This window comes from Zophobas morio, unplaced genomic scaffold (genome assembly GCF_036711695.1).
Source record: "Zophobas morio isolate AGI-343-1 ecotype UQ-CSIRO unplaced genomic scaffold, CSIRO_AGI_Zmor_V1 ptg000012l, whole genome shotgun sequence".
Classification (NCBI taxonomy): domain Eukaryota; kingdom Metazoa; phylum Arthropoda; class Insecta; order Coleoptera; family Tenebrionidae; genus Zophobas; species Zophobas morio.
In genome coordinates, this window is record NW_026972117.1 from 25,072,075 (window position 1) to 25,086,344 (window position 14,270).

General features: G+C 35.9%; 1 protein-coding gene across 1 annotated transcript; it reads left to right on the forward strand.

Moving 5' to 3' along the window:
- Positions 1 to 2,745: 2,745 nt before the first annotated feature.
- Positions 2,746 to 12,420, forward strand: LOC135128091 (deformed epidermal autoregulatory factor 1). The gene is made up of 3 exons (XM_064054922.1): positions 2,746 to 3,576; positions 11,398 to 11,888; positions 11,937 to 12,420. Exons 1-3 carry the CDS (start codon positions 2,973 to 2,975, stop codon positions 12,120 to 12,122), a joined length of 1,281 nt encoding a protein of 426 aa, XP_063910992.1. The 5' UTR covers positions 2,746 to 2,972; the 3' UTR covers positions 12,123 to 12,420.
- The last annotated feature ends 1,850 nt before the right edge of the window (positions 12,421 to 14,270 follow it).

The window sequence follows — 14,270 nt, forward strand, 5'->3', positions numbered from 1 at the left end:
TAATGAAGATTGAGAATTTATATGCTTGTTGTAATAGTTCTTACAAAATCCCCACGCCATTTCAATTGGATTATATTAACAATGGTACGGAGGTAATCTAAGAACTTCATGGCCACTTTCTCTTAATGTCTCGTCTACCAAATATCTTTTTTTTCTATTGTTTCTAAAGGGTTTAATTAAATCCCATAACTGTTTCTTCGAAATTTTTTTGTCAAATTCAACACTATGTTTAAAGAGCCATTCCTGAATTTCACATTTTTTACTAGAAAAAGTGGGTGGTTTATCCAACTGAACCGAATGATACGGTGCATTGTCTAAAACCACCACACATTTTTGGTTCAACTTTGCCAAAGCAGGAATGAGCTGATTAACCACCCATTTTTGAAAAATTGTCACGTCCATCGTTTTATGATAATCTCTATCGTTATTTTTTTAATTTAAAAAATTGTTACAACCATCCAAGAACCCCGTTGAACAACCTGCGTGGAGAATAGTAAACCCTGATCCTTCACTATTAATTTTGGTGGAATTGCTTTTTAGATCAGTATCGTATACTATCCTCAAACATATTTGGCGTTTATGACTTCACACCAATTTGACTCCCATTATAATTCAATAGGCCGTCACAACCGGATGTCTTAAACCCGCTCACCGATCCCTACCTGAAAAGACCTTTTCTGGTAAAAGCACAGGGCAGGACTGAGTTTTGCATTTACCGACAACTGCGCCTTTCGAGTTTTTTATTTTAAGTAAAAACAAAGTAACTTTGTACTCAATCATTTTTTATTACAGCACAACTATTTACTTATTAACTACTACTGCTTATTTATTGATCGAAATAGTCACTGTCATCATCACTCGACTCTTCTAAATTAATAATTAACGGTGTTATCAACCGTACCCTGTACTGGTCTTCTTCTTTTGTGGAATGTCGTACACAATTGGCCCACATTTCGGCAGTTATTTTGGAAGCTTCTTCCCTAATTATGTCAATTGTTGCACTACTAAATTTTGGTGCCGTATTATTCCCTCTTATATTATTTTTCATTTGCGACCAGATTAGTTCGATGGGGTTAAATATACAATGGTACGGCGGAAGTCTAATCACCCTAAATCCACGATCTCGCGCCATAGCATCTATTTTATATTGTTTTTCAAATTTTCGAGTGTGTAACACTTCTAATAATTGTGTCTTTGTGTAATTTTCTTCAAAGTATAAATCATGTTCTGTAAGGAAATTTTGAAATTTGAAAATTTTAACAAACAAAATTACTCTGAGTCTGGTCCTTCGCGTCTCGACCGTCCCTGGCACGTCGAAAAGGTCTTTTCAGGTAGGTATTGGTGAGCGGGTTTAAGACATCCGGTTGTGACGGCCTATTGAATTATAATGGGAGTCAAATTGGTGTGAAGTCAGAAACGCCAAATATGTTTGAGGATAGTATACACCCAGCGACGAATGGACGAACCATTTTGATAGATCCATGTTTCATCCAAATACACGAAAGTCAAATTTTCACAAGAATTTAGAAACTATTTATAAATATGTTCTCAAAAAAGTAATTTTGGCTGCAACGACATGTTTTTGTTCACATAGAATTTTGCGACCATTCACTTCCCTGTGTTTATAACCCATTGACTTAAGAATTTTGTATAATGTGGTTCGCCCCCCCTTCAAATTCCAACTGTTCCCTAGAATATGCCAAAAGAGTATCTACAGTGAAATATTCGTTTTTTTTTCATTAAGTTGCCAAATTTGTCGTTGCAGGTCTTTCCGAAACATATAATTTGTAAATAAATCCGTTGGTTTTCGCTTGTTAGATATTGATGTTTCTAAATTTTGGTCCCCTGTTGATAAAATTTTCGCCACAGTTGATGTTCCCACCTATGAGAAAAAAAATATATATATTTTACAGCGTATTTTTACATTACAGAAAATATGTTCGAGACCCTCATAGTTACTTCTTCGAAAGAAAGATCGAGAGATAATAATTCTGATCTAATAAATGAAGTAGAAAATTGGCACTCCAGCGCAAAGCAAATGTCAATCAGACTACTGACAGACAAAAAACTAAATCATCAAATCAGTTTATCCAACTTAAAGAAAAATTATCAGTCTGCTTTACTATATAAAGATCGTGAATGGATAATATAAACGTGTCCATTATATCCCGGTGTCCAAACCATCCCCGATCTCCCCTACAATGTTTGTTTTCAACTTTTTCTTTCACCCTGTACAACCAGGATTATACTCCACCTCAGTATAAGAACTTGGCCGCTCAACATTGGTATAAGGGAAACAATACTTTACCTTGTCAACTTAAATGTCACCTAAATACTAATTTATACATACGTTTGAAAATACAATTAATTTAAATTACCTTAATGAATCATTTTTTTATCGGTTTGATAAAACTTTCATATCATGTAGTAAAGCTTATTTCGAACAGATTTTTGCGACATCCCTTATCGTTTGTTAAGTGAAGTGTCCGAACGACTTTCGGTTTCCCCTAGAATAAACTTATCGAACCCGACATTAGGACATTACGTTAGTTGAAGTTATCTCTGGGATAATTGAGGGGCAGGTTTGGATAGAAAAAAATATCCAAAGATACATCGATGCGACAATTTTTTATAGTAATTTATCATGCTTATGTTATCCGCAATATAGTAACACCACATCTGTGGCGTACTCTTAACGAACCGCAACCTCAAAAATGCCTTCCTTGGAAGAAAAGGTCGCCGTCGTCGCCAATCGCCACAAACCCTGACCCTCGCACCATTTTCAAATTGGCGCCACGCATGCGCCCAGCCAACTACGCCGCCTGCATATCGGCCAGTGTTGTAACCAGCAGTGCATCCGTCATCGTCAGCAAACGGTGTGGCGTCATCTAAATTCCAAATTCGCGATATCTCGATGGCCCGATAATTCCTACAAACCCGACAAGAAGAAACAATCGCGTGCGTTTTTGGCCATGGAGAACTCAAACTCGGAAGGTGTCGTCCTACCGGACATTTCCGAAGCCGAACAGCTTGCGAGCGAGCACGATGGCGGCGAGAATGGCGAATCCGTCGTCGAGACGAAACACCCGCGCGTCTCGACGGTCTCCGTCCGCCATGCCGGCGTCCCGGTGTCGCTCCCGGTGGGCTCGCTCATCACCAGCACCTTCAACGTCATCACCCAGGACCAGCTGCCCCACTTCAAGCCCATGCTCTGCGTCGACAACAACGGCTATATCGCTACGGACGGCGCCGGCGGCGAGCTCAAGACCATCGTTATCCAGGGCGACGTCTCGGAGGCGAGCGCCGTCTCCACGCCGGTCACGGTCTCCGGGCCTAACTTGGGCTCTTGGAACGAGGCGGCGAGCCTGCCGGTGCTGCCGGTGCGCTGCAAGAACACCTCGGCGGAGCTCCACAAGAACAGGTTCGGCTCGGGGGGGCGAGGGCGCTGCATCAAGCTGGGTTCCTCGTGGTATACGCCGAGCGAGTTCGAAGCGCTGTGCGGGAGGGCGTCGAGCAAGGACTGGAAGAGGAGCATACGCTTCGGGGGTAGGAGTCTGCAGACCTTGATCGACGAAGGTAGGAAACGCCGATATTTTTTCATTTAGAGTTGTGTTAAACTGTGCAAAATTGAGAGTTTCTATCGGATGCAACAAGTGGCTCAGCGTTTCCTTATTTACTGGAAATTATTGCTTGGTTCGGTTCTTGTGATTAACGGAAATGTTGCTAGCACTCGTTAAATAACCTTGATTATAATCGACTTTTTAACAACAATAGATGTGTGGTTTCTGCTTACTTAAGCTAGTGGGATTTATGGAGATTGTTTGGTCACACATACCACATGGAACGCGATGAAAAGTGAGGTTAGAATGTTAGAATGTTTACATGACTCGAAGCAGGGCCGGCTGGAGTTTTTGTCGTCCCACGGTAATACTTTGTCATCTTTTCTGTTAAAATTTTGTGTTGTTGAGTGCAAGGTGTTTTGTTTAATGATACGTCAACGTAAGTTTGTTGTTTTTGATATTTTTGTTTCGATTGGTATAGCTCGGGCCATTGCAAAATGTGTTATTTCGTGTTTTATGGGTTCTTATCAGATATATTTTTATATTGGGTGAAAACAAAACACTGATAAACGTCACAAAATTGCACCGTAGTGTCATTTTTTTCATAAATGTCGTAAATGGGGTTTATGGGTTTATAGGGGTTTTGAGAATTGAAAATGCAGGGTTAACATCCTCCAATTTGCTATATACAGTAAACCCTCGTTAACACGAACCCGTCGGGACCATGATCTTGACCAATTCGTGTTAACCGAATTCGCCATAACCGAAAATCACTTTTTGACATTTTAACACAAATATAACAAAAACTACTTATGTAAGCTGATTTTTTTTTCGTATTAGATTTCTAACAATGCATAACCAAATTTTGCACATTAATACTAGTACTACATACATATAAAATTTCATGGATCAATTTTCCTAAACAACTTTGTGAAAAAAAGTGACGCAAATGATCCCAACACTATTTTTTTTATTTGAGATCGGGTTTTCAGAATGGTGGACTATGTAGATTTTGGAAGGGTGAACTTTTTAGCTACTGCAGTTTGCATTTTCGTTTTAATATTAATGGATTTTTGGCCTCGTTTTGGTTTTTGCTATGCCATTTTGGACGTTAGCACATTGAACAATAAGAACGAACTGATTACAACTTGGTAAACCACACAGAGACATACTTTTGTGTTGTGCTTACTAGATACCCATTAAGATAAAGTAAATCGTATTTGAGCACGATGCAAAGAGTTTGCACTTTTTGTTCGCGTTAACCGAGTGATTTTATATGAGAATTATAACTTGGGGCCGAAAAAGTTGTTCGAGTTTCGTATTAACCGAATTTCGTGTAAACCGAATTAGGTTGCATTCGTTTTATAAGTGGACTGTTTGGGACTTCGCTTCCAGTTCGTAATAACGAGGTGTTTGTCTTAACCGAGTTCGAAGTAACGAGGGTTTACTGTACTATTAAAAATTTAATGTGTTTTTAAGCAATAATAATACATACATACAATATAATTCAATCACTGCAAAAGTACAGTTGCGGCTATAGAAAACTGGACCACTAGGTGTGACCACAGTATAAACATCATTTAATAGGGACAACGGACTATTGTTTACTAATTGTTTGTAGTTTTTTGTGAAAAGTTAAAATGTATATTAGCGCTTCCTAATAACGTTGAATTTTACAGCCATCAAGAAATAGAAAATAAATTAATAAAACGTAAAGTCGTTATCCTAGAAACGGGGCATCTCTGATGTAGGGCGTTTAATTCATTATTTATTATAATAGAGTCTATGGTTTCTAGGATGTTATTGTTATTACACTATTTACGAAAATTCATTTACACAAAGTTAGAAACAGGACTTGTGCTTGTTCAAAATATTTATGTATCTGTTTTTTTTTAAGTTAATTGTCGACGCATTTAGTTTTTAAATATGGACATTTTAATTCCACTATAGTATTTTCACCTATAGGACAATCCGGACTAGCGTCTTGGCTTTAGGAAACCATATTCCTAGTGAACAAAAAAAAGTCCTGAATTGCCCATAAATCTCAAAGATAGAAAAAATAATAGAATAAAAATAATTTGGCCACATTAATTTTTTCATTTACGCAATGTATTTTTTTACTTTTTTAGAAATAACCCTTTTGATTTTATACGTATGTATTTATTACATTATTTTGATAATCATCACAAAACTAGAGATATCCTGAGAAAGAATGTATAAATTGTGCGAGTAAAAAATAAATTAAAATCTGAAACAAATCATCACGTTTATAGATTAAAGATAGATTTCTTTCTTTTTTTTTGCGATTGACGCTATTACGATTTGAGCTTTTTGTAGTAAATTGCGTACACGAAACAATTTTTAAATTTTCAAATGAAGCGATTGTGATACTTGTTAAATTGGATGGCGACGTCTAAAAACAGTTCAGACAGCGACCACCGATGACGGTTTAAAATTCGGGTCAGAAACATCAAAGACGCCGTCAGGAGTTCTCCCCACTGAATGATCTTTATACTGTGGTTTGACACACACTTCCAAATTTTAAACAAATTTAGGATTCAATTAATGCTTTGTTTGACAATCAAATGCCCGTTTTGACAAAATTACTGTCCTGTTTTTCAAATCAGGAGCGTACATTCAAATTCAGTCGTTTCCAAAAAATTTCGGGCAAATAAGGTTGTCATAGATCAATGCAAAGCAGTGGGAATATGATTTTCATGTCTTGGAAACGACGTTATTTAAAAAAATAAAAACTTAGCAACTAAAACTTTGCTATTTTAAAGCAGGCGAATTTTCTGTGGCCGCGACTGTACCTATAATATAATTTTTAACTATATTAAACTACTTTTAAAACTAAAAGATCTTTTAGTCATCTATAATGCCAAATTTCAAGTCAGTATCATCATTAATTGATGTGTCATTATTAAGGTTAATGATTAGCTCTGCAACTTTTACTATTAACATTATTCTCGTCAAGACTGTTCTTCATTACAGTCCAATTTTTACTTCCCGAGTGTAACTTTAATCTTTTCTTACGTAGAATAGGTAAAAGTAGGTCTTCCGTTGCAGTCTGTGTAGATTTTTTGTATGTAGTTTAGGAATGTCGTGTAGATGGTATAAGGCTAATAAAAATTTGGCTAATCGTTTCCACCAACAACGGAATGACGTCATCTCCAAAATTTACGATAGTAAATCGTATTTACATTTTATAAAATCAGATACTGCTGCACTTGTGGTTTCTGAGTGTTGAACTTTTTTTTACCCAATTCCAATTTAACTTTGAAACTGTAAAACTGAATACTCTGAAATTTTGCAAACATTGTGAGTTCATTGATGACGTCATCAATATGAATTTATATTTGTAGTTTATTAAAGAATTATCATTTACTAATTATGACAATAATATTTTTAATGGCCATCATATTGATGAATTAATTGGAAAAGGCAATATGTTCAATTGAAACAAAATTATTTTCGTATATAATACAACTAATACTTGCGAAATAAGTACCAGAAGAAACCAATAATCATATAAATATTTTCTCTAGAAATCGATCAAACTGTATAAAAACAAAATAAACAACCACATAAGGATATAAAAAAGATTTCATTAAATATTAAGAGAAATAAGTTGCTCAAAAACATGTCATAAAGGGTATACTTGACTCAAAATGATAAGGTATTCTTGTCCAAATCGTACTCCGTTTTTACGACTGCACCCTATTGTGTAGGAGTTAAATCCCTTCACAATGGGTCCGTGCCTCAAGTAATCCAGCGCTCATAAACCATCAACAGACCAACTGTACACTACACAGGGTCGTACTTTCTCCCAGCATGTTAAAACCACCATTTCACCATTGTGATTTTTGTCCACACCCCACACTTCTGTGAATGAAAGCGGATTCGGTCCTGCATAGGTAGCTCTCGAAAACCTTTAAGATGATTTATGAGACGGCTGTTCACACTTTCAATAGACCTCCAAATGCTTGCGGTAATTGTTATTGGAGTGTCATAATAACGGAGTATGATTTGGACCCCTATAGGATATGTAGTAACTAGCAACCACTCAAACAAAAAATGCAAAGTTAGACAGTACAATAAATTGAGGCAACTAAAAAAGGAAGCCCTTAGAACAGTTAATAAAAATTTTAAAACAACCAACACCCAGCAAAAATATGAATTAAAATTCTGACCTTGAAGGCTTCTTTTTCTGCTACAGTCTAACGAATCCCCTCTTCTTACACGAAGCCACTGCAACAAAAAATATAGGATCGTTTTTTTATATAGGCAGGATCCTGATTTTAATGGTATTGTTGACGTTATTTATTTAGTTGTCACTTAGTGCACCCTCTTTTAGAATATTTATGAAGGGCACATACCCTTGTCAAATACAGCGTTCCCAAAATGTCGCTGATACAATAAATTAGTGTTGGCATTGTGCAGGGGTTTCACTCATTATCTGTCATAAAGTTTTATGTGGGTGTATCTCGAATGAGAATATTATACAATGAAACATATCTAGCATTTTCGAATGGATGCACTCTTCAGAGGCGTCCGTCATTGTTTCTCTGTCATAGTGAACTCATTCGAATTTGTGCTAGCGTGTTGTGTTACTGTTTGTGATTTAAAAAAATAAATTTAAAAACCACCCCCTTCTGAAGTGTGTATGTTACGCTACTGACTGACAGCCTTGTCCTTCAAAACTAGGTAATAGCAACTCTGTGATAGCAACCTGACGTTTAAGTGTTTATTTATGTTTATACATCGAAAGAGTGTCACGTTCAAATTAGTTTGATTTGATTGAGTTCTTTTCAAAACACAGGACTAAAATTATTAATTAAACCACAATCGAACAAAATGTTCTGAATATTATAATTCTTATTTTATCATTATTATATAAAGACGTGCGTATTCTTCGCATTTTCGAGAAAATGGGATGACTCGTTCTTAATTTAACCAATAAAAAATTTGTGACATCATCAACATGGATAATACTAGTCACAACACAAAAGAAAAGTAGTCACAGCGTATTATCACTGCAAGAAAAAACAAGGACACCTATATCAACTTGGATTGGTGCAGTATATTACTAAAAATAACAAAATTTTCTGAGAAAATGGAGTGGGCCGTTCCTGATTTAATCATAATTTTTTGAGCCACTTTAAAACATTTCCAAGATTTCAAAGCATTCGGTTTTATAGTTCCTAATTAAACCAATAAAATAAATTCACGCATTCATTAAATGTTTTTGAGTCATCCTGTATATGCAAATCTAAAAAATATGAATGCAATGATAAATCACAAGTAAAAACTCATCATATTTTGCACATTTTGGGTAGAATTTATTCGTCGTCAACAATTTTTTGGAAGGGATAAAGCAAATATATTTTGGTTAAAAAATTATCATGCTTATCATAACTTTAAAACATCTGCAAGATTTCAAAGCATTCGGTTTTGCAGATTCAAAATTAAATTGCAAAGTGTTGTTTAATAATTTTGATTTTTTTTCCAAAAATCTGGACGATTCCGGTAAAAACTCAACACATAATGTCATAAATAGAGCTGTGCGGTTGAAATTTATTTACCCCCACTATCGGCCCACAGTGCCGATCACTACACAGCCTTGCCTTGCTCGCTTCTCGCTTTTCAGTTGTGGATTATTTTTGATAATTCACACAAATAGTTTTATTGTCAGCGAGACGGACACCTGAACATTATTAAAATTATGATTACTCTTATTTCGTGAATATGGATTTTAAAATCATCAACTGACATGCCGTTAACATTATTTTTCGCGTAATTTTCTTCGCGATACATCACGTCGGTTGCAAGCCTATGGCCTGCCGGAGTGGGGGTCAATTCGCAGCGTTTAAATTTCAACCGCACAGCTCTAGTCATAAACTATATGTGTAGGACTAAGTTCTTTTTTACAATTTAAAACCCATTTACTATGTACAATTTTGAAGTGACGTCATCACATTATTGGTGGGGATGATTAGACAAATTTTGGTTAGCGTTGCACCATCTGCATAATATTCCTAATTTAAATACAAAATTTGACAACAATCGGCCCAGTATTTTTGGAGATTATCTGCCTAATAAAAATCCGGGACGGCAGACAGACAGACAGACGGAAACGGGAGACCGATTTCTTTGTACTGTAGGGGTCATGAAAGGTCGAGAAAAGGTAAAAGTAGAGAGTCGGTCGACGGACGGAAATCAATAATCAAAGGACACTGATCAAGTAAAATACATTTATGTAAAGTACTCCAAGGTTATATGACCATCATAAAAGTAGTTGACCGCAAATAAATACCCCCTTTGTGTGGTTCGCACTAAGCTTACCAGCTGGCAATAAATCGTCTTCTAAACATTGCTTGCTTAGATTTAGATATTTAGTAAAAGCCCCCCTGAACGAAACGACAACAGCCGGTCGAGCTGCAGTGGACACGTTATTTACGACCCTAAAACCTTTTCTATTGTAAACAACTTAACTTCGTCACAATGGGATAATTTTAAGGTGGCCATATAACCTTATAGCTTTTGGGTTACTATATTTCGATGAGACACTTGGTAGATTTTATTGATAAAGTTTAATCCCTAATTGGCTCACAAGTTTTTTTAGTTTGTAATGGAATACAATAACATTTTGTTTAAATATGATTTACAACACATTTAGCCCTAATGTAACATTTAGTCTGCAGGATGATCTTATAAATAGACCTACATCTAGACCTAAAATGCCACAGCAATCAGTCAGATTGTTTCGGAGATTAACGGTCCAATAAAATTTCCAACAAATGGAAGTCGACAGACACAGAAGATCGATATTTTCGTAGTCTATAAGCAGTGAAATGTCGAGAAAACGTAAAGTTGGACATTCGTTACGAAAACAATAACAAGAGTTTTTCACTTGCAAAATTTGTATGTCAAATTAATAAAAAGTAATTGCCTCATTAGTTCATTACACACAATTTTTATGAAGTCATGCATTATGTCGCTGTTAAATGTCTATTAAGGCCGATGGACGTTTTTTTTTAGAATGTCAAGGTGGATGGCATTCTATACTTAAATTTTATTAGTTTAATAACAAAATTGGAACAATAGCTTAGTTTACATAATGCCAACGTGGTTGGCGAAACGCGTCTGCAAATATTTTATGCGTTTTCAAGCGTTATTATTATTATCATTATTAAGAATAGTGTCCAACGGGTAAAAAAAGAACCTATTGACTGGACAAAACGCACATTTAGTACAAAAACGCTGGCATTTGGTCTGGTCATTTTGGGTCTCAAATTTTTGTCTCAATGTTGTGGGATAAACTATATACATATTATGATAGAGCACCAAGTGATCAAAAAGATTCCACACGAGTTGTAAATGTTTGACGCCATACTGAAATTTTAAAAGTAAAATAGAGTTTCTGTTTCCAATAGTACAACTTGGAACCCCTAAAGTCAATGTTCGCTATTTGGCGGACTCTACTTTCGAGATTCTACTTGCTACTGGCTGATAAGTATATTGTAATTTAGGATCTATTTATATAGTTATTACAGTCTTTAACTTCATAGGATCATAAAGTGTTATGATGGATATAAAAATAACAGTCCAATAATATCCATAAAGTGTACCGATACGCGCATTAAACCTAACACAATGCTGCACACTATATTAAATGAACAAGTCCCAGCGTTTTCAAATACAATTATAGTTTTTCACTGAAAACCAAATAGGTAGCCTTGAGTAAATTTGCGCTACGAACTGCTTACAATATGTTATTTTTTTGTCGCTCTAATAGAGAATAACTGACACTAAATGAATTCAAAAATTTTTTCAGGTATAATCCTACCTCATGCCACTAGTTGCACTTGCGCCGCTTGCTGTGATGACGAATCAGCCACAGGTCCAGTAAGACTATTCACGCCTTACAAACGCAAAAGACGAAAGGAACATGATTCCTCGGGTAAGCGCACATGCGGAGAAGACAGTGATGGAAATCATCAAACAAAAGAAGAGGCTTGGCAGAACTTGGCGGAAGGTTTGGATTCAACCGACTACCAACTGATGGAGCCGGTTGTAAACACGGACCCAGCAACGGCTTTAAAACGATTAGAAGACCTCGCGTGTCAGATAACGCGACTAGCGAGTGATTTTCGGAAAGGTGTAGACGAACTGCGAGAAGCTGTTAACAGACAATCAGAAAAATTCCAAAGAGAAAAAGATGCAGCTGTGCTTGCTGCTAGAGTGGAGGCGCAAGTGGCGGCGCTGCAGCCTGACGGCAGTTCGGATTCTACGTTGCAACCAGCTCTAGACGATAATCAGAAAAAGGTAGGCGTGTTGAGATGTTGTCACTGTGAGGCTAATTTTTTGTTTTAGTGCGCCAATTGCAATCGAGAAGCCTTGGCGGAGTGCTCGCTGTGTAGAAGAACGCCGTATTGTTCAACGTTTTGTCAGCGGAAGGATTGGGTTTCGCATCAAGTTGAATGTGTGAGAGGTGTAACCACAGACGCCAACTCTCAGCAGTCGATTATGCTGATAGTCGAAAGTACAGAACAGCAGTAAATCATTGATGCGCGTAGTCATTTAAGAAACTTTTGGTTGATGCAAATGGGTCAAGTTTTTGCGAGTGAACATATTTTTACATATCAATCAAAAGTAGCGGAAATGACGCCCGTTGTTGAATAATTATTCTTTTATAAATTAACTACCCACACATATCTAATGTCTACTTTTCGTGGATTTTTTCTTGTGGGTGTTTAGATTAGGTTGGTTATAAAATAATATGTACATATTGTATATATTTCCTTTTTTAAATATTGTTTATTGCTTACTTGATTAAGTAAAAAATGAATATACGGATTTTCTGAATTTTATTTGTGTCTGTATCAAAGCGCTGTGATTAAATTTTGACTGAGATTATATTCGTATAAATTTAGTTTGTCGTTTCCCAATATAGAATTTCCTAATTTTTTCGAATCAAGGAGTGTATAAAGCCCGTAAATGACCAGAACATTCAAGTCTTCAAGTCTTTGTAATCTTGTATCTTTATATGAGCCTATGTCTACTTCTTTATTCAAATTTTGTTTATAATTTTTTTTTTTTGTTCGTCTTCAAACATGACACCATTACTTTAAATAGTTTTGCAAATCCTGTAAGATTGTACAGTTGTTTTGATATTGTGAAACTAACAATGGAGCATATAGTAAAACAAACCCACAGTTGTAAATAATTGCCATAATACCTACACCCGTCTGTGATTCGTTCGGGAAAAAAACATTTTGACGAAGTCAACGAGGATGAGAATATTTTTCGATTACAAAATGAAATAAATTTGGCAAAAAATGAGTTTAAGTATTTATATTTGATGCAGCCAACAATACTTTGCAGAGCTTATGTACATAAATTCGACATCTATTTTTAATAAATACGTAAACAAAGCCGTCGTCTTCGTAGACTCACTATAATATAATTATTACTTCACGAACGTAAGCTAAGGAAGTATAGTAATCGAGTTCATCGGACGAATGGCCACTTTTAAGTGGGATTTATAAATTTGCTGTTCACGTTGAAGTTCCCGTTGCAGTTGTTGTTCCCCCTGACATTGCTTTTAGAGCTGAAAATTGTGATTTATAAACTCCGTTGCCAATTTGATGTTGATATATAGTAACTTTGATGTTCAACTTTTGTCGAATTTAAAGGGGTTGTAGAAGAAAAGTGGAGGATTTAAGTTGATTACTACAAAAATTTACCATTTTAGACATGTTTTAAGTTTATTGTTGTCGAAATAAGTCTACACATATTAAGTGTAGCCCCGCCCACCCGCCCTATCTCAATTGTGATGATTTTTTTATGCGTCGTGAGCCAAAAAAAAAAAAACTTAAAGAGCTTAACTGCAAAATCCTTATTTCTCTACGAGAAGTGAAAAACATGTTTTTGAGTATCGTGTTGTTCAAAGAATACTATGTATACATATTAAGAAAAAAATAAAGCCAAAGGTTAGGCCCCACCCATACCCGCACGGATCTCAATTCCCAATTGTGATGAATTTTTCATTCGTTGTCAGATCGAGGGGCGGGGCTTAATTGCAAGATCCATATTTGTGTACAAGAATTCACCATTTTGAACACGTTTTAAGTTTCTTGTTCAGATAGGCTTTATTATCAGAAATTCTAGAGATTTTAAAGATTGTAATACAATTATTCGGCTTTATAATGCCCTTATTGAAAGCAAGTTATATTATGCATTCATAATTTGGTGTCCCCACTACAATATCCATGGAGCTCAACTCGAAGGCATAAGAAAATTTCTTAAATATCTGACTTATCGCAAGGATGGTGTTTATCCCCCTATTGGTTTTTCACAGTCTAGTCTTTTGAACGGTTTCAATATTTCTAGTTTTATGGACACTTGTAAAAAATTCTATGCTGTCTTTCTATTTAAACTTTTACACAATTGCATTGATTGCTCCCCAATTTTAGAGCAACTACATTTTAATGTGGGCCCTAGGAGTATAATATCTCGTCACTCTGCAATATTTCATCTAACGGCTTCAAGGACAGATGTTGCCAAATTTTCGCCATTTCTTACAATGTGTCGTATTGGTAATTGTGTTCCCAATAAAACTGACCTTTTCTCCGCCCCTTTACGTGCTGTTAAAGCAATTGATTATTCCCAAATTTGTCCATTTTGTTAAATCTACATCTCTTACCT